A 22,363-nucleotide genomic window follows, 5' to 3' on the forward strand; every position below is an offset into this window, starting at 1 on the left:
TAGACGACTAACTGATTCAAAGAAATGACATAATCGATTTAATGGCGAAAAAGTAAAAAACGAGACCATGGGAGTCAAAGTCACTTCATCCAACAAAAGTACCCGAAATTCCATTACGAATAAAAACTTTTACAGAATCAATCAGGACTGTGCTGATTTTCAAAACGGTGTCACTTAGACACTTATCAAGATTTTCAAAATAGTGCAAGACTCCATATCAGCATTGTGTTAAAATGGGCACTCAATCAAATTCTGCCTGTCACATTAAAAAAGTTGGTGTGGCGGTTGACGGCATTTTTCACTTTTCCGCCCCAGCCCTCAAGTGCCTCCTTCATATACGAATTCACATACCGTTTTCCATCCATGGTTTCTTTTGCAATGTTGTAAATACTTCTCTGGTTAACCAGTGGGAGGGTTTCAGCTACAACAGTCATTCTTTGGGCAACAAGTCCCTCGACATAGCTATCGTGTTTGAGACTGATAAAAACAACAATCCAATTGGTAAGAAATGAAACGCGAAATGCGTTACAGGTAATTATCTGCCCATTTCGTAGAGCTATTAGAATCCGATCAAGTAGACCAAGTAAACGTTTAGAATATCCAGTCTCATCTCTATGACAAATATAACTATGTACCCGTTCCCATTCAATATATTGATATACGGCTTTAGGAATTTCAGCATCTTTACAAAACATATTGAGCACCGTTTCAAACAATTTCCAGTCGCATCGCTCAATCACATTGACTATCCAAGAAAGTGCGGAACAAGCTTTAGGGGTTTCAAATTTGGATTTGGCACGCTGGAGGTTGGCACTAAACTCTTTCAGAAGTGCAGACCTGCAAGTTTCCGCAAAGGATTCATTTTCCTTAAAGTGAGCTATGATATATTCTTCAATATACTCGCCATCATCAAATGAACCACTTGAGATCGCACGCAACATTTTCTGTAGAGTCTGCTCCAGCATATGTAAACCTGTTAGATCTGGCTTGCATTGGCTAATGCCTAGTCTATCAGTTAAATCGCCCAAAATATTTATCTCCAGAGAGAGTAAAAGGGCTCTGAGTTTGACTTCTTGTTTAGTGCTCCAAGGAACAGCACTCAAATATTTCATACATTCATCCATGCATTGCTGAAACAGAAGTTCGGAAGCAACTGGTAGAATAGCAAGGGCTTCATCCACATTTGAGAAACTCAAGGGTTTTCCTGCATCAGAAGAATACATGAGCTGAATACATTTAATATAAATCTCACCACTGTAACGGCTTGCTACAGTGATTTCAAAAGGCTGGTTCTTCTCCAAGGACCAGCGCTCAGACAACAAGGTATTATAGAATTCAGATTTTCTGAGCACATTGGAATGAACATGAAGAGGATTTCTTTGGTAACCAGTTCCATCTGTGTATATTAACTGCAATTTAACGTCAGCGGTGCTGTGATCTCCAAATTGCAGTTCATCCGCCATCGTTACCTGCAAATTGGAACTTTACGGAAACCTGGAATGCAAATCGAAATTTTAAAAACCCCAAATTCAAATCGGAACTTTACGGAGACCTGGAATGCAAATCGAAATTTTAAAAACCCCAAATTCAAGACCTTTTTAAACTTTTGGAAACTGTTTTAAAACAGTTTTAACACTCACTCATAGTTACTATAATTAAAACAGATGAGTAAAATATTCACCCAACTTCAAACATGTCAAAAGAACACACAATTATTTAAAAGTCTTCAATACCATCATCAAATGGTAGAAATTAACATGTTGAGAAATTAACATGTTGAGAGAAGATTTTTTTGGCGCAAATTACATTAGGATTTTTGTTGGACGCATTTCGAACCAAGAACTATGGTTCATGTCAGGACAACTTGATATGGATCACAAAATTATAGAAATTAACATGCTAAAATAATATTATTTATTTAATTTTTGAAATTAACTCTCTATATATAACGTTTAAACCTAAAATAGTTAAAACCGTTGAGATTAATTTAATTGGATTCCAAAATCCATAAATAGAATGTGTAATTCATGATGTTTATCTAATTTTTAAAATGGAAGGTATCCATGTATAAAATATAATATAATATTAATTTTGAATTAGGATTTTAAATTATAAAAATAATTGAGGTATGTGGGGTTTTAAAATATAATATTAATTTTAAATTAGTAATTTTTTTGGTAATGTGAAAAGAGTGTAGTTTCAATTATCTTATAATTTGGAGATTTATATTGTATATATTTTTGGTTAATATTGTTTAAAGTTGGATAGATATTAGTTAAAATTAGTGTGGTTATATAAATTAAATGGTTAGTAAATATTGGTAAATATTATTCTATAATAAGTATTACAACACTTACTTTCATTATACATGTCAAGTTGATAAAAAAAATCATAAAATTAATTAAATTATAACTTTATTGTGTGGTAAAAAAATCATTAAATTAACTAAATTGTAAGTTTGTTGTGTCAAGAGAGACTTATGTTATGCAAATGTTTTGAGGTAGTGAAGTTATAAATAAATTATAAAATTAAAATATTTAATAATTATAATGATATATTATTAATAATTAAATCAACTTAGATCTATCTTAATTCTAGATCTAGCAAGAGTAGAGAGGGATCAAGTCTTTTGAGGTGCAAACTTCTTTTAGAGTGAAAAGAGATTGATCTCTCTAAGTGCTTGGTAGATCTGGAGTTAAAATGGATTTAGGTTGGTTTAAAACTAGCCTACAACCATCTTAACCTTGGATCTACCTAGCACCAAGATGAATCAAATCTCTTTTCCCTCTAAAACATGGGTACACCTCAAGTGATTTGATCCCTCTAGGTATCCGGAGTTCTAATGGACCTAAGCTAGTCATTATTATATTTAATTTAAGCTTTTAACATTATATATATAACATTACTTATATTATAATAATTCTAAAGATAAAATCTCAAAGACTCCAATTATTCTCATTATTGTTAACAATATTTAGTTTTTTTAAAGGAATATTATTACAATGGGAGGAACCTCAAAGACTCCAACTATTCTCATTGAAAAATTCTTTGGAATTTTATACGTTTAAATAAGTTACATTAAAGAAGAATACCATGGGGAAAGTCATGGGTTGAGAATACCATGAGTGGTCAAAACGTGTTACTTTATAAGTTTATAGCTAAATTATCATTATTAATTATATATATATGATTTTTTTTGCACTTTTATTTTTTTATTTTATGTCAATTTTATTCGTATCTAATTTGACTAGGTTGAAATGTTTACATAACAAGATATGACATGATAGTTACAACGTCTCTAACACAGTAGGTTAGATAGCACTTAATCAAAATCTTAGAGAGATTTTTAAAAACTTGAGTTTAAATTTCAGAATGTAGGCTTTTGTGATTCATGGTTTATACAAGTATTTTCCGAACTAAATCACATACAAATTTTTAAATCTACGTGTTTCAAAGTAGTTCATCATAAAGACATAGATGGATATAGTAGAGATTCACAATATTTTATTAAACTATTTACTCATTTATTTATAATTTGATCAAAAGTGGTTCATCATCAAGACATACATGGATATAGTAGAGATTCACAATATTTTATTAAATTATTTATTCATTTATTTATAATTTGATCAAAGAAAAGTTAGAACGAAAAAATAAAAAATAAAAGAAAAAGCCTTTAAAATAGGAAGATATTAAAGAATCCTAAAAAGGAAATGGAAATTAAAAATCAATAAAAACAAATTAAACCAAAGTCAAAAAATATATATAAGAAGATTGATATTTATTTAATTAATCTATTATTTAACCAAAAGGAACTTTAGATTGAGCTATTTAAAAAAAAAATAGAAAAAAATATAAAAGAATTCAAATAAAAGGGAATAAAAATATAAAATTAGAAAGAAAAAAAACAAACAAACAAACGAAACAGAGAAATAAATAATAAAGGAAATTTACCAAAAGTATAATAAAACATAAGAAGAGAGAATTCAAAAAACCAACTTGAAATTGTATCAACGAATTTTGGTGAATTCCTATGAAAATGGTTATTTTGTCATTAATAAATGTTGAGTAGCTAGGTGTTTATCCAAGTAAATTTTGAAGAGTGTGGTGGTGGGATGGATTGGGTTAATCTTTACTTGTTCGAGAGTAGTTTGATTAACTTTAATTTAGTAAATCATGATCTAACTTGTTCAAAAAATGTTTGATTAACCTTAATTTAGTAAACCATTGCTTTACCATAAGTAATTTGTAGGTCCATGATATTGATGTGATGGAGTCTAAGGATTGTAATACTCTAGTGTAAAGCGCCTATAATGCTCAATTGACCAAGGGCCTAATGAAATTGTCCTTGTAACCAATTTTCTCAATAAAGGGTTCCTATGGTAAATCTTCTAAGCCTTATGTGAGAAAATGACCCTTTTACGCCTTGAGCATTTTGAAGAGTGCCTTTAACCATGACATATGCAATCCTTGTGGGATCTTTCACCTTCAAGTGGTAGTTCAAGTGCCACTAGATGTCTTAGTGCAAAGGACATGGGTTTTGGGGCCTTAGTTCTTGCCATGGGAGGAAAGTAGGTCACATTTCTTTTAAAAAAGGTTATAGTGATAAGGTTTTTCTTTTGAAACATATCATGGTGACAAATTTTAGATCATTGGTACTCTTTATAAAAATAACGTGTGTGGATGTCTATAAATTTCAAAAGAAAATAGTAAGTGTCTCCTTTCATATACACATTGGATGATTTGGTTATGTTGATTTTAGTTTCAGTGCGATGAAGCTAGTGGTTTGAAAAACAAAAACTCATTCATTTTACATAAATCTTAATTATTATCTCTATTCCCAATGAGGTTTTTACATATTGTACATATATATATCAGTAATGAAAAGCCTTGTATGTAGATTCCAAACATATATAGATAGATAGAGAAAACTAATTTGAATTTTTCTATATATTTACCTATCCACGTAATAATGATCCCAAAATATATACATCTTATTTTTCTATCATAATTTTTTATTGCCTCATCCACTTGGAAATCAAATTATATGGTGTCTAAATAAAGATAGAAAACTAGACTTAAAAAATGCATGATTATGTTCATACCCTCATACCTTATATTGTAACTTCACTTGGCTTGCTTACCTTTGTTTCCAACTTGCAATCATCTTTCAATAATTTGTTAATGTCATTTAATATTAAGGAAATTTATTTGTCAAAAGCACAACGTAACTAATTGTAATCTGTAAAAATAATAACACACAATATCTAACTATTATTTACAATTATGCAACCTTCTTAAAGAAATTAAACATGCAAACATTTTCATTATATTTTAGATGAAAAGGAACATAACAATATGAAATCCCCATAGAGGGTGTTCATGTGACATGCCTCCCTCCTCTACTTGTGGCGAGATCTAATGATGTAAATTAAGGGTGCAGGTTGCCCTTCAAAGGGTAGCTTGCATGAACGCTCGTACACCACACTCTAGCTACCATGAAACCAAGCCCAAATGAACTTGCAGAGTACTTGTTATCAAATGTGTGAAACTCAGGAAAAACAATCAGTCCATAAGTCAACTTAGAGGGGAATTTTGGAAGTTATAATGGCAATATATGGTGGACGAATGTCTCATTATATCTAGGCATGGCTTGTTGAGGATAAGTATTCCATATTCAACGATGGTTGCATGAAGTTAATTCACCGTCCATGGGATGTTAGGAGTTTTTGCAGAGTTTTTTGTGGTGGTTAAAATTGTAGTTATGGTCAGTCTTTATAAAAAATATTTATTGTCTTTGTATTTGGGAAAAATAAAATTATAATTAGCATGTTTTCCATGCTTTTGATTTGGTCAAAATGTATTCTTGTAAAAGAAGAAAAATATTATTTTATTTGTAATTACAAGTGGCTCCACAAGTGCTAAGTTGGCTTGCCTAGAAACTCATTCATTCGGATCACATCAACCTTTCTAGATGGTGAAGTCAATTTGCCTAGAAAGGCACCCATTTTGATCTCATGATGGCTATATAAATAGCTCCATTCATCCTCCTTGTAATGCAATTTGAGTACATACTTATGCTTATGTTCTCATATGCTAAGAGCTACAAGGAAGAGTTCAAGGGCATATCAAGTGAAGAAGGTATTTGTTCTATCTCTCCCAAGATCTCATCTAATCCAAGTTGAAGGTCAGGTTCTATGGCTATTGTTTTTTATATGAAGTATGGTGGTTCATATATGCTCATTATTCTTGTGATCTAAAGTCTGGTAATTCAAATTTGTTCATTATTCTTGTGATCTAAAGTTTGGTAATTCAAATCTTTTCATTATTCTTGTGATCTGAAGTCTGGTGGTCCATATATGCTCATTATTCTTATGATTTGAAGTCTGGTGGTTCGAGATCTGTGCATTATTTTTATGATCTGAAGTTTGGTGGTTTGGCATTTGGTTCTTATTCTTGTGATCTGAAATCTGTATCCAATCTGAAGTCTGAGCCTCCGAAGGGAAGAGATTCGAGCTCTGTCGTTGTGGTATGGTATGCATTTTGTTGGGATCTTGTTGGACTACTTATTGACATTTGCATTGTAGACTTAGCACTTGTGGAAGCCATATTATGGTCAATATTATCGATGACTTGATGTCTTGTTGAAGGATCTCTCTAAGAAAAAACTTGTTTAGATTTTCCCCTTGTGGGTTTTTCCCTAGTCTCTGACCTAAACACCAGTGTCTCTTGTTATTGTGCATTGTGATCTTTACTTTTTTTCCATTTCTATCAGTTAAATTTCTAAAGTATACTTATTTAATAAAGAATAAGAATTAGTAGAAGCTATAATAATCTGACAAATAATTATTAGTAGTTCAGAAATTGTCCTTGTACCCATTCTACTTGGGTTTTCAACATGGTATCAGAGTATTGTGAAGTTAGAAAGTTGTTGATTACAATTGAAGTTAGATCAAAAGAAACCTTCTTCACCTTGCTAGATCAAATTCTTAGAATTGTTTTAATTGAATCTCAAAAGAAATAGTTTAAGATCAATTCTATTATTTGGTATCTCTGTGACTTCCGAATTATGTAAGACAAATGTCTTCTGAATTATGTATGGCTTCGAAGGCTTCCGAAAATCTTTGTGACAAATTATCTTAGAAGTTTGAAGGTTCTCAATATCACTCTAATTATGCTTAACCAAGAATCTATGCGAGAATCCTAAGGTATTTTTATTAAGTCGTGAGACATGATTTGGATTTATGGAGTTGTGGTAGCCCGAGCCTCCTTTTTTGAGATTGCCTTTGCGATAATTTCAAAATGTATTATGGTGATAACTATTGCCAAACAATGTTTTGAGTTGTGATCCAAGCTTTTGGAGGAAGTCCAAATTTTATTCTCAGTACTGGGTTGTGATCCAAGATTTTGGAGGAAGTCCAAATTTTGTTCTCAGTACTAGGATCTGTATTATCTTTGTAGTCTAATATGATCTATAATGAAAATTCTTGGGATGAATCCAATTCTATGTGGCGTCCATATTGTATAACATTCAACAAGTATTTGAGCCTTTGTGATCAATGATAAAGTCTCGTTTGTGTATGCTATCTCTGGAATAAAGGTCAATCCATTTTATTTTTTTGGCCTAACATGATCTCTATTCTTCATTGGAGACTGACGCATGTCCCGTTCATCCAACTGCAGCTTAGGCTCAATTTTGTGTTGCTTGGTGAAAGGTCGATTGAGTTCCACATGAAATGAAAATGGAGAGAGTAGTGATCTACCCAGATCATGTTATTCTTCCTGAGACACTTTGACTAGTATAAGGACATTATCCCTATGTTAATGTGACCAATATAGTAAGAATGGTTTAACATATTAGACAACATATTGGACATTCATTCTCTCTATGTCTTGTACTTTGACCAGTATAGGGATATTATCAATTTGTGTTGTACCTTGACTACAATAGGGAGAATGGTTCAGTGAGCATCTTCTTGTTTCTTGTACTTTGACCAGTATAGGGATATCATTCATGTGTCAAGTACGTTGATCAGTATAAGAAGATGGACATTTTCATGTGTCTTGTATTATGACTAGTATAGGGTTGTCCCTATGTCTAACACAATGACCAATATATGAAAATGGGTTTAGAGGCTACCTGGTTGAATAGGAGCCTCCTAGCAACTAGCCTCAGATCTCGTCTTAAGAGAGAGCTTATTGATGGAAATCATGCATGGAAATTATGCATGGATTTGATTAATGGATATGATGGTACCATGGTTACGAGACATTCGTTGATTGATGTCTCTTGGGGAGAGCATGCATGAATAGTACCATGGTGATTTGGTACAATTTGTTTGATGTTGGTAATGATAAACTATTGATGATGTTGATCTAATATTGATCCTTCCTTAGAGAACATTTATAACGCCTCACCCCACATTTAACCCCTTTTACAAGCTCCCCAGGGTAAACATGAGTTGAGTGCTACTATGACATGACCCGAACTCCTAGTGTCACTTAAGGAAGTGGGGCCTACCAACTGATAACTTACTGACTTCCCTTAGGGACTACATATCACTTAGAGGCTGAACAACCACCCCAAGTGACCAATCCCTTAGATGGAACACCTTTTCCCTAACTTAAGAACTCAATCGCACCCTTCACATTGCATGAATGTGATTGTGAACCTCCAACTTCACACACAAGCCTAAATCCATGTAGTTGTGACCCCAGATCCTTAGTTCGATGCCTATGGTTGCAAGATCTAAGCCATTTTTCAGGATAGCCTCCAAACCACTACCCAAAACTACGTGTAACTTTCCAGAATAATGAAAGTAAAGATAAAAATTCCAACCATCCAAAATTTGATCAAGATCTTAACCAGTACATGCTCGGTACACAATAGACATTTCTTCAAACACATGGTAAACATATAATTATAGGTGATGAATGCATATATGATCATAAACTATTATTCCTCGTCTGAGAATCATCAAGAAGGTCTAATTCCCTCTCAAGTTAGATGCAATGACACATTTGTTAGCCCATGCATTCATCAACCGTTCAAATACTTATCAAATCGTGAACAAGAACCATAACTTGATCACATCATAGAACCATGCATATAACCAACATATAACAAACATATAACCAGAATGATAACCATGAAAAATTAGAGATCACTTAATAACCAATACATGTGTTCATGAATCATAAAGAGGAAAATAACTTGTATGAAGAAATGAAAAATCCAACCAAGTCAGGGACTTCCACATTTCACATGACCATAGATTGGATTGAACTGAACCCTTCTTTCATCCAATCACCCCCATGCCATATTCCAATTACTAATGTAGGATCTCATGGGATAAACCAAGACATAATCAAACAGGGAATCCAAAGGTTAAATCACCTCCACCCTCAAGCTACCATGATCTCACCTAAACCGGTCTCGAGATCACAAAAGCAAACCAAACTTGGATACCTCAGAATTCCTTCACCATACCTTGAGGAATTTTCTTGTCTCCATCCACCTGTCGAGGGCTTCTAAGAGAAAACTATCTCCACCCCCAACCCTTGGGATTTTCCTTAGACCACCTCACCTGGTTTCAAAACCTTCTGGAAATGAAAAGCTCAACCAAGAATGAATCCCATCACACCATGGCTATCCAGGAAATGGAAAGGAAAGGATTGTCAAACCAGGAAAAACCCATGCCAATGACAACCAATGACTCAAATAAAAAATGCATGTACCATGCATTCACAACTCAACTAGGAAATCAAAAAAAGATCTAGCTGGTAATACCAATATAACAATAGAAATGTAATGGTCGGCCTAGGAACAGGAGAAGGAGAGCGATGGCTTGCGCGAGGGTTTTCCCAAGTTCTGGTATCGAATCCACAGGCTCTTCGGCTGTTGGAGAAGGCGCTGCTGGTTTGGCCACAGCCATTACCCTCCACTGGATCAGCCAGAAGAGCGCGCATAATCATGACTTAAACGCTGCAAGCACGGGCATGGCCTCGAGTCCCAGAGGACGGACAACGTTTGAAGCTTCCGGCGTTGCAGAAAGCCCTCGCCCAAAATACCATATGCGTGATGGGCCAAAGAAAATGAAGATAGATCCGGAAGAAAAGCTCGTTAAGAGGTATGAGCCGCACGCAAAAAATGTTTCCAGGCTCAGAACCCACCACGGAGGCGGAAAAATGTCAGGGGCTGGATACTCCATTACTGCGCATCGCCTCACGATTTCTGCATGCAAGATTGGGGGGCTGCGGGCTGCAGATCCGACCCATCTTAAAATCGTAAGGCCCAATCTTGGCAGATCTGGGTCGGATCTACCAGATCTGAGAGCCAAACATTGTAGATCTTGGCCGGATCTAACCGTTTGGAACAAGATCCAGGATTATACAGCTCCCAGGCAACAGATCGGAAGGAATAGGCAGCGACTGAGAAGAGGGCGCACAGTATCTGACATGCAAAAGGCAGATCGACTCAATAGGAGGCAAGATCTGGAAGAATGCTCATACCCGGATCATCTGGTAGCCAGCCTTCAGCCAGAGCAGGTAACAAATTCTTGTTTTCAGATTCTGATTAATCCCCCTCAGGGGAAAACTTGCCTAGTTTGGGTTCATGCAGGAGACACCCCGTTGCAGTTGAAACAAAAAATATGGGCTGAACTGGGTTACCCAGTCCAGATCCAACACCTGGTCAGTGGTAGACGGTCCCTCCAGGACGGTAGATCGCTGGAAAGTTATGAGATTGGGCCAGGATCAACCATTACGTTAAACTTCAGATTGAGAGGAGGGGCTCTGCCTCAGGGACAGACAAGCTCCTCAGGGGCAGATAAGGGGAAAAAAACTGCAGCCCAGCACCAACCCAAGGGAGGGTTATCCTACAAAAACATCTTACAGGGCAGCAGGAATTCAGGACCCGCCCCAGAACAAGGCGGACACATTCCCAGGCCATACATAGTAGATCAGTCAGAGCAAACTCCAGCTTTAAACTTAGATTCGTCAGGGATTGATGACTTCGTTAAGTCCTATGAAACACAAGCTTTAATCTGCCGCTTCAACAGTTTCTGGCCAAAACCCATGGATTTATTCCACTGGATCTTCACCAGCTGGACCATGGAGTGTGATATCCATCTATGTTCGAAGGGTTTCTTCATAGTAAGATTTACATCCAAGGAAGTCAGAGATACAGTCATAAGTGCTGGGCCATGGTTCTGGGGAACAGCGGGGTTGTTCATGACCCCATGGTTCCCAGATTTTGATCCAAATAAAATGACTATAACCAAAATGCCAGTCTGGGTCAGATTATACAATCTTCCACTGCACTTTTGGAATGAGCGAGTGCTGGAAGGCATTGGGAACAGCATAGGGAAATATATCAAAACAGATCTAGAAAGGATCGATGAAAGGATCTACACTTTCGCACGTATCTGTGTGGAAGTAGATTTAAGTAAAGGGCTGCCGGACAATATAAGGCTGATCTACAAACAACAGAACTGGTTACAGGTACTAGACTATGAAAACACCGCTTTCAGATGTAGGCTCTGTAGGCAAACAGGACACCTACAAAGCTCATGTCCAGAAGTTAAGAATAAAAAGAAGCAGAAAGGGAAGCAGAAAAAAGGATGGCAATTTTCACACTCAGATTCAGAGGATGAAGAATCAGAAGCAGCAGAGGAAGAGATCCCAGCAGAAAAGACCGAGGCATCTCAAGAAATGGAGAATCAGAAGGAAATCCCATCAGACAACAAGGCAGAGAAGTCAAACATGGATCTGAGTACGGGAGGCATCAAACGGCAACACCACTCAGATACCTCAGATTCAGACAAAGAAACTGGCCCACAGAATACAGAAACACAATTAGTCATTGCTTCGATCGAGCCCACTCCAGGCGAGTGGCGTAAGGTCGAAAAGAAAAAGGGGAGAAAAACTTGAAGCGTGAGTCCAACTCAGTGCGGGAATTCAGTTTTTTGCCTCTTTTCTCTCCTCCCTCCTTTTATTCTTATTCTTTGTGCACGTTAGTCCTCTAACGTTGCGTGGGGTGCGAAAGCACTCGAGCCCTTGTGGCAGCTTACGGAATGCTTCATTGCATCTGCTAGTGTAACTTTTCATTATCTTTTTAATAAAAAGTTACCGTTTTTTTCCTTGGAAAAAAAACTCAACTAGGAAATCACACATGCAATCTGTTACCTATAAAATCCTCTTGCTAAAGATGTTGATCCAACCTTTTGCATTCCCTTTGCTTTCATTTTCCTTCCTTTGCTTGCTTATTTACCTTTCTCCAAATTCAAGTGAATGCTAAGGTGCTTCAAGAATTCTCTAAGTGTGAATTGTTTCTCTGATACCTTTTTATCATTAATTTTCCTTTTCTATTCATTTTCCTTAATTTCTCCTCTAATTTCCCTTGCATGCAAATTTGTGTCTCTTCACCTTCATTTTCTCCTATTTTCCTTGTTTCTCATAATTAAATGTCAATTATTGTCTCTTTACCTTTGCCAATACCTTTAAAAAATTCCATAGCCATAATAAACCATAAGTGATGCCCACTATAATGTTTTACCCAACATTCAACTTGGAATACGTGTCTCATGTCCTTGGCCTTATTATTTTTGCCTTTAATATCCTGTATTACATGAAACTTTAACCTAGGGTTGTTATAACCTTTTTCAAGATGTATGACATTTTGATTGTGATTATGAATACCTCCCTAGCTAAGAGGAAGCATTGAAATTGTAGCTATGGTCGGTCTTCATAAAAAAATATTTATTATCTTTGAATGTGGGCAAAAAAAAAATTATTATGAACATGTTCTCCATGCTTTTGATTTGGTCAAAATGTATTTTTGTAAAAAATCAAAAACATTATTTTATTTGTAATTATGAGTGGCCCCACATGTGCTAAGTTGGCTTTCCTAGAAACTCATTCATTCATATCAGATCAACCTTTCTAGATGGTCAAGTCAGTTTTCCTGGAAAGGCACCCATTCACATCTCATGTTGGCTATATAGAGAGTTATGTTTGTCCTCCTTGTAATGCAATTTGATTACACACTTTTGTCTTATGTTCTCCTATGAAAAGAGCTACAAGGAAGAGTTCAAAGGAATATAAAGTGAAGAAGAGTATTCATTCTATCTCTCTTGGGATATGATCTAATCCAAGTTGAAGGCCGAGTTTTGTGGCTATTGTTTTTTATCTGAAGTCTGGTGGTTCAAATATGCTCATAATTCTTATGATTTGAAGTCTGGTGGTTCAAATCTGCTCATTATTCTTGTGATCTGAAGTGTGGTGATTTAGATCTTCTCATTATTCTTGTGATCTAAATTCTAGTGGTTTAGATTTTCTCATTATTCTTGTGATCTGATGTCTAGTAGTTCAAATCTTCTCATTATTCTTGTGATCCAAATTTTGATGGCTTAGATCTTCTCATTATTCTTGTGGTCTAAATTATGGTGGATCATACCTACTCATTACTCTTGTGATTCGGAGTAGGGTGGTTCAGATTTCATTATTCTTGTGATCTGACATCCAATGGTTCAATTCTACTCATTATTTTTGTGATCTCAAGTCGGGTGGTTCGAGATCTACTTCTTATTCTTATCATCTGAAATTTCTATCTGATTCGAAGTACAAGCCTCAGAGGGGAAGAGATTCGAGATTTGTATTTGTGGTATGGCATTGATCTTGTTGGACTACTTGTTGATATTTGCATTGGAGACTTAGCATTTGTTGAAACCATCTTGTGGTCAGCATTATATATGTCTTGATGTCTTGTTGAAGGATCTCACTAAGGAAAATATTGATTGGGTTTTCCCCTGGTCTTTTACCTAAACATTGATGTCTCTTGTTATTGTGCATTTTGATCTTTACTTTCTTGCCATTGCTATCAGTTGAATTTCCGAAGTAAAATTATTTGATGAAGAAGAAGAATTAATAGAAGTTCTAATAATCTCACAAATACTTATTAGTAGCTCAAAAATTATCCTTGTACACATTATACTCAGTTTTTCAACAATCATGACAAGCTACTCATGGAGGATTTGATGCATGTTGGGCTTGCAATGTTTATCAATTGTAAATTGGCCAAAAGGGGAAGCTCCACCTCCGTTGAAATCACAACAACCACCATTGGTTCAAATTAGGTTTAATTATCATCCTAATCTAGGATTGTGCTTCAATTATATATTTTCAATGCTTAGAAATTCAGATTACCAATTTCTAGTTTTATCTCCATTTTTTGGATAGTTAATTGTTAATTTTAGATAACAATGGTATGTTTTTGCTTAATACAATTATTTCAATGTTCCTTTAGCAGCCCAATGACAATCTCAATTTATTTTTCCAACAACAATCACATTAACCATTAATAACATTGACAATAAAAGTAGACAGAACATGAAACAAGATGTATAAGCTAAGACAAGACAAGAGGGCACCAGATTTGGTGGATGCTAGGGAAAAACCCTTTGATAAAATATTCTTATTATTATATCAAATGTCCAACAGAGAGAGAGAGAGAGTACACGCATTCAAAATTGACTTGCCAAATTACAGTCAAAACAACCCTGTCAAATCTGCAGTCAAATTTAACCCTAACCAGAAAGTCAATGATGGTCAAATCAACAACAAAATGTCTCCTTTGAAGCCCGGTCAAACTCGGCCTGAATCGGAGGTAAAAATTAGCCTAAAAAAAGTCACAAAGTCAATGGTCCAACTTTGTCCTGAAATCTACGATCAAAGTTGCAGTCAACCCTGAAGTCAACATTGGTCAAACTACCCATATCTTCTCGATTTTTGTACCCAAAAATGTGGCCTAAAGAAACAAAAATAGCCCTCAAAAATTTACATTAAATGCAGGTCAAAGAGTCCATAATCAACACTGGTCAAACTTGGTCTACTCCTGAAATATTCAGCTCTGCAATTCAGTGCAGAAATTCATCCTTCTTGCCACATGTATGAGAGAGAGAAGTTGTCCAATAGTTGTATGAACCAATGAGATAAGGGGAGAGAAGAATGTGTGAGTGATGATGATGCCAAATGAGTTGAGAAGTCACTTGTATTTATACAAGTCATTGAGGGTGAAGAGTCATTTCCATTAGGCTTCATGAGCCTATATGATGATGTGGTCGACCTGAATGATTTTCCCATGTGTGGGCATAAATTCAAAAACACACTTTTGCTTGTCCAAATTAGATGATCTTTATGTCAATTTTGTTCCTCTCGAAAAGAGGAATTTAATGCAATCATCGTCTCCATCAAATGAGTTGTCCCAAGGTGGAATTTGGCCATAGTTGCCTATTTTAACACTCCTTCTCAACTAGGAAGAATTCCACCTGCCAATCCATCCATCACCATCGATCATCATGTGTTGGCTTGAGGGGCTCAGGCCCAAGTTTAGAGTTAGTTGTGCTAACCAACAAAACCCTATACCATCGGCCTTTTCAGCAATGATCTGATTGCGTAGACCATAGTCTCACCTAAGGCAATATTAGGGGATGCTGGAAGTAGGTTCCGCATCTAGAAGGATATGGAGTGTGGATATTGACTTAGTCTACAAATCTATTTTTGCGTTACACGATCTTACTTGATATTATACCGAATATGATCTATTCATACAAAAATACTACTTCACAAATCTAAACTCTAGCTATTATGCATAAATTAATGGATCCTAACTGTAATTAATTGTAACAACATTCATATACTAATTCTGATATTATCTTTCATTACACAACACAAAAATTAAATAATAATTACGTAAAGTAAAGTACAGAAAGTAAGTACACTGGTTTGCCTTCAATTTTTTTTTTATTATCTTCAGATCTTCATAATTACAATCCTTCTTACCCTGTGCACACAACTACGGGGGTCTGCGCACACAGTTGCTGGGGTCTGTGCACACAACTACAAACTTACCAACGTCTCAGTGCACACAGATGCAGGATCCTTCCCCTTCGCTCAAAAACATATTACAATTACAGACCCAAAAACATCAAAGCGTATCCATCATAACATCATATCATCCCTTTGACTTACTAAGACAACCCTTTATATATATATTTTCCCTTACAATACCATGGTCCACAAACCATGGGCGGAACTCAAAACGTATAAACCAATCCCATCCTTTTACAAAATAAGGGAATTTGACCCACCCTAAAGCCCCTACTCCTAAAACATTGCGCGAAGCACGTTCCGCTCTTCAAAATTCAGGTTCTTTACAAAACTTTGACAAAAATTTGACCTACGGGGACCCTACCTAACAAGCCTCCAAAAGAAAGATGTGACTTGTCCCGAGTCACTTAGATGGTGTGTTCTGAATATTTGCTTTGAGACTGTTGTATGCATCCTTCAAAGGTTGAAGTGTCTCTGTGCACTGCATGGTGGCCTATCGTGCTTCCTCTACCAGTTTTTTTATCGTCGACCCTACTGTCGCTAGACCGATGGTTCTTTGTGTCTTTATTATGGTCTTCATCTTGTTCTCTACTGACTTTGAGAGCTTAATAGCTTCATCAGCCCATGGTTGTGTCTGTGCTGAGATGATCTGTTCCTTTCGCCAGAGCTCATCGATCTGTCCCTGCAAAAAATTTCCCTCTAGAGACGGGTAAACCGTTGCGTAGGTATTAGGGTTCGCGCCATTAATTTGATTTCATCAAACTACTGCTGCTTGTCACGGATCTTTACCTATATCTTTTGTACATGTGGGTCCTCCTACAGTGAGGTCCATATCTCCATAGTTTCTTCGAAGATTTGGCTACATTCCTTGACTGTAGTAGCTATATTCTCCATAGTAGCCTTGATATCACTTTGCACTACTCGTGAACCATTGGGGGAGTTGCCGACTACAACCTCATCTACAACTCCGCGAACTACATTTCCAATTCAATTTTTCCTTTGTCAACTTCCACCTTTGATTATTTGACTACTGTCGCAAGCTTTTGCAGCTTCTCTTAGGGTGTTGCCTTTTTCTAGATCTAGAGCTCTGGTAGCTCACTGCAAGCTTTGGTGATGGCCTCTTCTAGCTGCTGCATGTGGGCAACTGCCTCATCACAATCCTGGATGACCTGATTCTGTCGGTTGTTGTCTTTGACTTCTTTAATTACCAATAGGGTGCGTTGCTCCTAGATCTTTAGTTCATCAGTGACTCCCTGATGTAACTTGTGCAATGTCTGGCTAGGGAGCGTTGCAAGATTGATACTCATATTTTTCCAGTGTTGTGCGCGCTCCTGATCTTTGGAAATCTCAAAATTTAAAGCGTCACCTAGTAGTTGCACAACCCGGAGCTCGAATGTGATTATTGTTGTCTATGAGCTACCTGCAGTTGTGCTTGATGGTACCGCGCTTGCTTGAACCATGCTCACCTAAGCCACACTCACCTGAACTTGAAGCTCCTTGAAGTCCTTTTGTAACTTTGTCAAAATTGTTTTATATTGATCTTCAATGTTTTGGCATATGTCCTCTGTCACAGCTCGAACAGTGTCTCCAATCTCATCAACGTCCCCCTCAGTGAGGACCATCGGCTCTGCACCAATGGATCTGTCTGACTTTTACTTCTTCTACACTCCCCCAACACTTGATTTCCAGATTTTAATTATGAATGGGGAATCTACCTCCTCAGTGTCAACAAAAGGGTCTTAACCACCTTGATCGTCACCTTCGGTGGCTTGCTCCTCCTACCTGGCTTCACGCTCTGTCGCCAGGGAAGTTTCCTTCTCTAGCTCGATGGTGACTTTCTTAGTCTCCTTCTTGTTTCCCTTCTTGGTTGGTTGCTTCTCGGTCCGCACACCTAAAATATATTTCGTTGTTTTACTGGTGCCTGCTTGTTCTCGCTCTGCTCCTTACATGGGTGGAGTTAGCCAATCAGTTGGCCAATTTCTCACCACTTGCATGATGTCATCATCAGTGACAAAAAATGGCAGCTCATACCATACCTCCTTTAGGTCCTTCTCGGCGTGGATGTGTACTTGGTGAAAGTCCACCTTGAAATCTACAATCGCTTTATATTGTTCAAATAAAATTGGTGACAACCACGGCTTTTGGTTGATCACTTTGCACAAATCCATTTCGAACAAGACCTATAACTGTTTGTTCTCTGTAACATGGGTAGGCTCCTTGGAAGCCCACAGTGAGGCATACTTCGCAACCTCACAAATGTCAGGGTCCAGAGTGGGGAACTGTGACTCCTCTTCCATTCTCCATGTTGTCAATGCTATCAAGAGCAATAACCACGCATAGTGAAATTTCTTCCCCTCTTATTGTGCCTCCGAGCAGTCATCTAAAAATTCTTAGCATAAATATCTTGCTTGGTTAAAATGGATGCCATTGCTGCACTGCGTAGCCAATGATACGAACGGCGCAGGGACCTCGTCCACTCGACACGTCCTCATTATTTTCCCAACCAAAATGTGCATGACAAAGCACATATTCAGATCATTAATGGAGCTGACAGAAAATCCTCGAGACTTCCTGATCAGATCATAATCCTTCTTCATCTTCTCGGCTAGCTGTTTCTCTTAAGATTTTCCAACAAATGCATCGGCGGGGTTTTCTCTTTGGTAGGGAAGCGAAGTTATCCTTCTAATCAACATATCATCGATGGGGTTTTTTGTCCCCAGCCACAGACATCCATCATGCACCAACACTATTAGCTGGTGCACACAGGTTGTGTTGATATTGTTGTGCCTGAAGTGCAGAATATATAGCATATTCAACAGCCCAGCTCGCTGTATTCCTACTGCCCACGGCAACAGTTTGGCCCTTGTTACTCCATCTTCTTCATAGTAAACTGATTTCAAGTACTTGTTGGGCTCGGACTAGGGATACTTGCTTTGATCATTAAGATCCCATTCCTCCATGTGCAACTGTGGCACCCTTGCCAACAATGCTCCCTCAATCGACACCTCATTCGATAACAGTGGTGTAAAGACTTAGAATTTGATAGCATATGGTTCTTGGGTAACCTTTGCAGTCGAATTTCATGGTGGCATATCTTTTGCGTCGATATCTTCCACTCCATCGACCACTTCTTCCACATCTAAATCTTGGGGCTCCATTGACTGCTTCTGCTTGTTCAATCTCTCCTTAGTTCTCTGTTCCTTAGGGATTTTTCTTGGCGATTGCCTAACTAGAGCCACCTATGGCTACTTTTTCTTCTGCGCGCTTGTGCCAACAATTTTCTTCCTCAGGGACCTTAGCCCGGTGACATGCACTGGTGGTGTAGCAATCATTAGGAATCCTATCCCTTGTCTAAGAAATTCTTGTTGGATCTTGTTGGGACTCATACATGTCATATTTTCATCCACCTTTTTCTTCACTATTCCTTACATTTCATCATCCCATTAACCTTTTATCATATCATCTTCATACATACATTTGGGTTTCACCTTCTTATTTTCCATTTTATTCATTTTTGTATTACAAGTGAATTTATGATTAATTATTAGAAAATATACATATTTTTATATATATATCTCAAGAATATGTGAGTTTTGTGATGTGTAGGAAATATGTGAAGAATTAATATCTCTTCCACTATATTAAGGAGATAATTATGCAAGCCTATTCTTAAGGAGAAAATCATGGAGGCATATCTTATCCTATTCCTAAGGAGAAAATCATGGAGGCATATCTTATCCAATTCCTAAGGAGAAGATCATGGAGGATTTGGTTGGCATATCTTATCCATGATATGTGAGAGATTTATTGAGAGATTTGTGGGATCATATTTTGTAATAACGGGAAAGTAGTTAAAAATGCTTGAGAGATTTGTGGGATCATATTCTGGGAAAGTAGTGGATGATCATTATGAGTTTGTTACTCATCCCATTGTATAAATAGGAGTACAATCTCCTCCATTTGTAATCTGGAAGTTTTTGTAATCTTAGAATTTTGGAGTTTGTAATTGAGATTTTGAAATAAAGGAGTATACTTCAATTTTGCTTCTACATCTGAGTCTCCATTGAAGTGGTGTGCTTGTGGAGTTATGGAGGGCCCCCATGGCCTCACTTGCATGCCTATTTGTTTATTTTAGGTATAACTTATTTTATGTTTTTGTTTGGTTTCAGCTTTCAAGTTTTGTTAAATGATCTAATATTGGACAAATCTTATTTGAAGGTGTTCTTGTAAGAAAACCGTAAGATCTCATACAATTATTAGATCTAGGTTTATTTCAATTCAGCATTTTATTAGATGTTCTAATGTTGGAAGAGATCTTGTAGAATATGTTCTTGTAAGAGAATCATAGATCTCAAACAATTGTTAGATCTAAGTTTGATTAGTTATTGAAAGAGATCTTAATGAATATGCTCCTGTAAGGGGACTTTAAGATCTTGGACAAATTAGGAATCTTTCTAGATCTATATATTTTAGATAAGCACTTCTAAGTTTACCTTCCCGTGTTGACATTAAATTAAGCTCTAATTTGCATCCGCATTTTAGACCACACATTAAAATAAAAAATTAACAATTCAAACTAATAAAACACAACAAAGATGAACAAGAGCCAAAACAATGTGTCTTTGAACAATTTATCTGATACACGCATTAGGGATCACTTTAGAAAGAGGACGAACAACACCACTTTGGACAATGAAAACCTTGCATTTAGGATCTGTTTTTGCAAACTGCCAATTAATACGCTAATCTGAGTCTGGAATTTTCCATGGCGGGGAAGGACAGCTTGCGTTGGATGTCATCATTGTTTTCAATAAGCTTTTTAATATTCTGAAATGAAAGGGTCCGTTGAACCTTTGTATCTCTTGCGAATCAATAAATTTATAGAACTTCAGTTACTGCTACGAATTATGTTATGCTGACTCTATAAATTTCTTGAAACTCAAGTTCTGTTCACCGATTTCAACGTTGCTACGAATTATGTTGTTCTGGTTCTGGTTATGGAAAAATGGGTATGGAAAAACCTGTGCGCTCCTCTGTCTGTACTGCACTCCAGAGCAAAATTCAGAGTCATCACATTTACACCCAGGAATCTGAGCTGCAGTGGAGGAGTGCATTGAATCCAAAATGTGAATTGGGTGAACAATAGCAATACAAAAAGCCGTGTAAACCTGTGCGCCCGACAATCTAAATCCGAAGGTAAAACAACAGTATCAAGCCCTGCATGATCAACGAGCTCCGACTCCGGCGTTTTGAGAGTCTCCAACATCCAACTCAGGAATCACAGGTACGTTTTATAGTCCAAAATCACGAATCTACCCACAGCTGATCTTGAGGATTTATTTCATTTGCAGCTTCAGCTGATCTTGTTCAGGTTTTGGCTGATTCTGTTTAGTCAAGTCACAGGCTTGACAGAGCCAATTGAATTTCGTTGGATTTGACAGGCAATCCATACGCAACCCCTGAAAACGTCAGTTTTCAAAAGCGGTTTGTGGTCGAACCAGGACAAATTTGGAAAAACGAAGACATGGGTTTTTTCCATAATAGACTGAATTATATAACCCAGAAATCGTTTGCTTAAATTCCTAACGGTCTAAGAGGAAATCGTGGTTCTTCGGGACCCTATTTTGGTAACTGCATGAAGAAAAAACGGTTTTTACAATTAATATGCAGAGGAATTCAAAGTTACATAAAAGCCAGATTTTTCATTGATTCTAGAGGATTTTGTGTGTTTTTTTAGGATATTGAAAAAAATCCATTTTAGTGTTAATTTATTTTTAAAAATTTTCTATATTAGTTTTTAATTAATTTCTTTATTGTAAAAAAAAAATGATTTTTTTTTGTTATTAAAAAAAAAAATTGTTTTTTTATTTTAAAATAAATAAATAAATAAATATATATATATATATAAATTTCTCACAAAATTCATGCAGGTCTGGAAAAAAAAATGGAACACTTGGAAACAAATTTTGAGGATCGATTTATCAAACATTTGGAGGATTCTATAAATGATGATTATCTTGTTTCAATAGCTTCGAGTTGGCATTAAATATTCATGTTGAATGCTTTTATACGACATATTAATATGCAGAACAACGCAGATCTTTCTAATGCCAATCTTTTTGCCGAGCATATATCATCTGGCACCAACAGGGAGTATTACTTTTCATGGTTTTTTTAAGAATGGATTGATTTTAATATCATGATTGAGTCAATTTCAACACTTTGATTGTCCTTAATTTGTTTTATTTGGTATGAAATTTTTGCGTAAGAATCATGAAGGAAATGGCCATTTCTTCTTGAACACACTTATGTTTTCTTTCAGCCAAGTTTTTTTTTTTTTTTTTTTTTTTTTTACAGGTTACAGGATAATCAAGTGATCATTATGGAGCTTACATTGTGACGACAATTGGTCTTCCAAAGACTAAATTCATGAAAGATTCTAAAGACAAATCCAACTCCATAACAATTACTTTGC

General features: G+C 36.4%; 1 protein-coding gene across 1 annotated transcript; it reads right to left on the reverse strand.

Moving 5' to 3' along the window:
- Nucleotides 1-111: 111 nt before the first annotated feature.
- LOC149165659 (BTB/POZ domain-containing protein At1g63850-like) lies at nt 112-1,540 on the reverse strand. Its single transcript, XM_089431180.1, has one exon. It carries the CDS (start codon nt 1,461-1,463, stop codon nt 246-248), a length of 1,218 nt encoding a protein of 405 aa, XP_089287306.1. The 5' UTR covers nt 1,464-1,540; the 3' UTR covers nt 112-245.
- Between the last annotated feature and the right edge of the window lie 20,823 nt (nt 1,541-22,363).

Source organism: Pinus tabuliformis, chromosome 5_1, assembly GCF_031772625.1.
Source record: "Pinus tabuliformis cultivar Carrire ecotype Pingquan chromosome 5_1, CPIR1, whole genome shotgun sequence".
Classification (NCBI taxonomy): Eukaryota; Viridiplantae; Streptophyta; class Pinopsida; order Pinales; family Pinaceae; genus Pinus; species Pinus tabuliformis.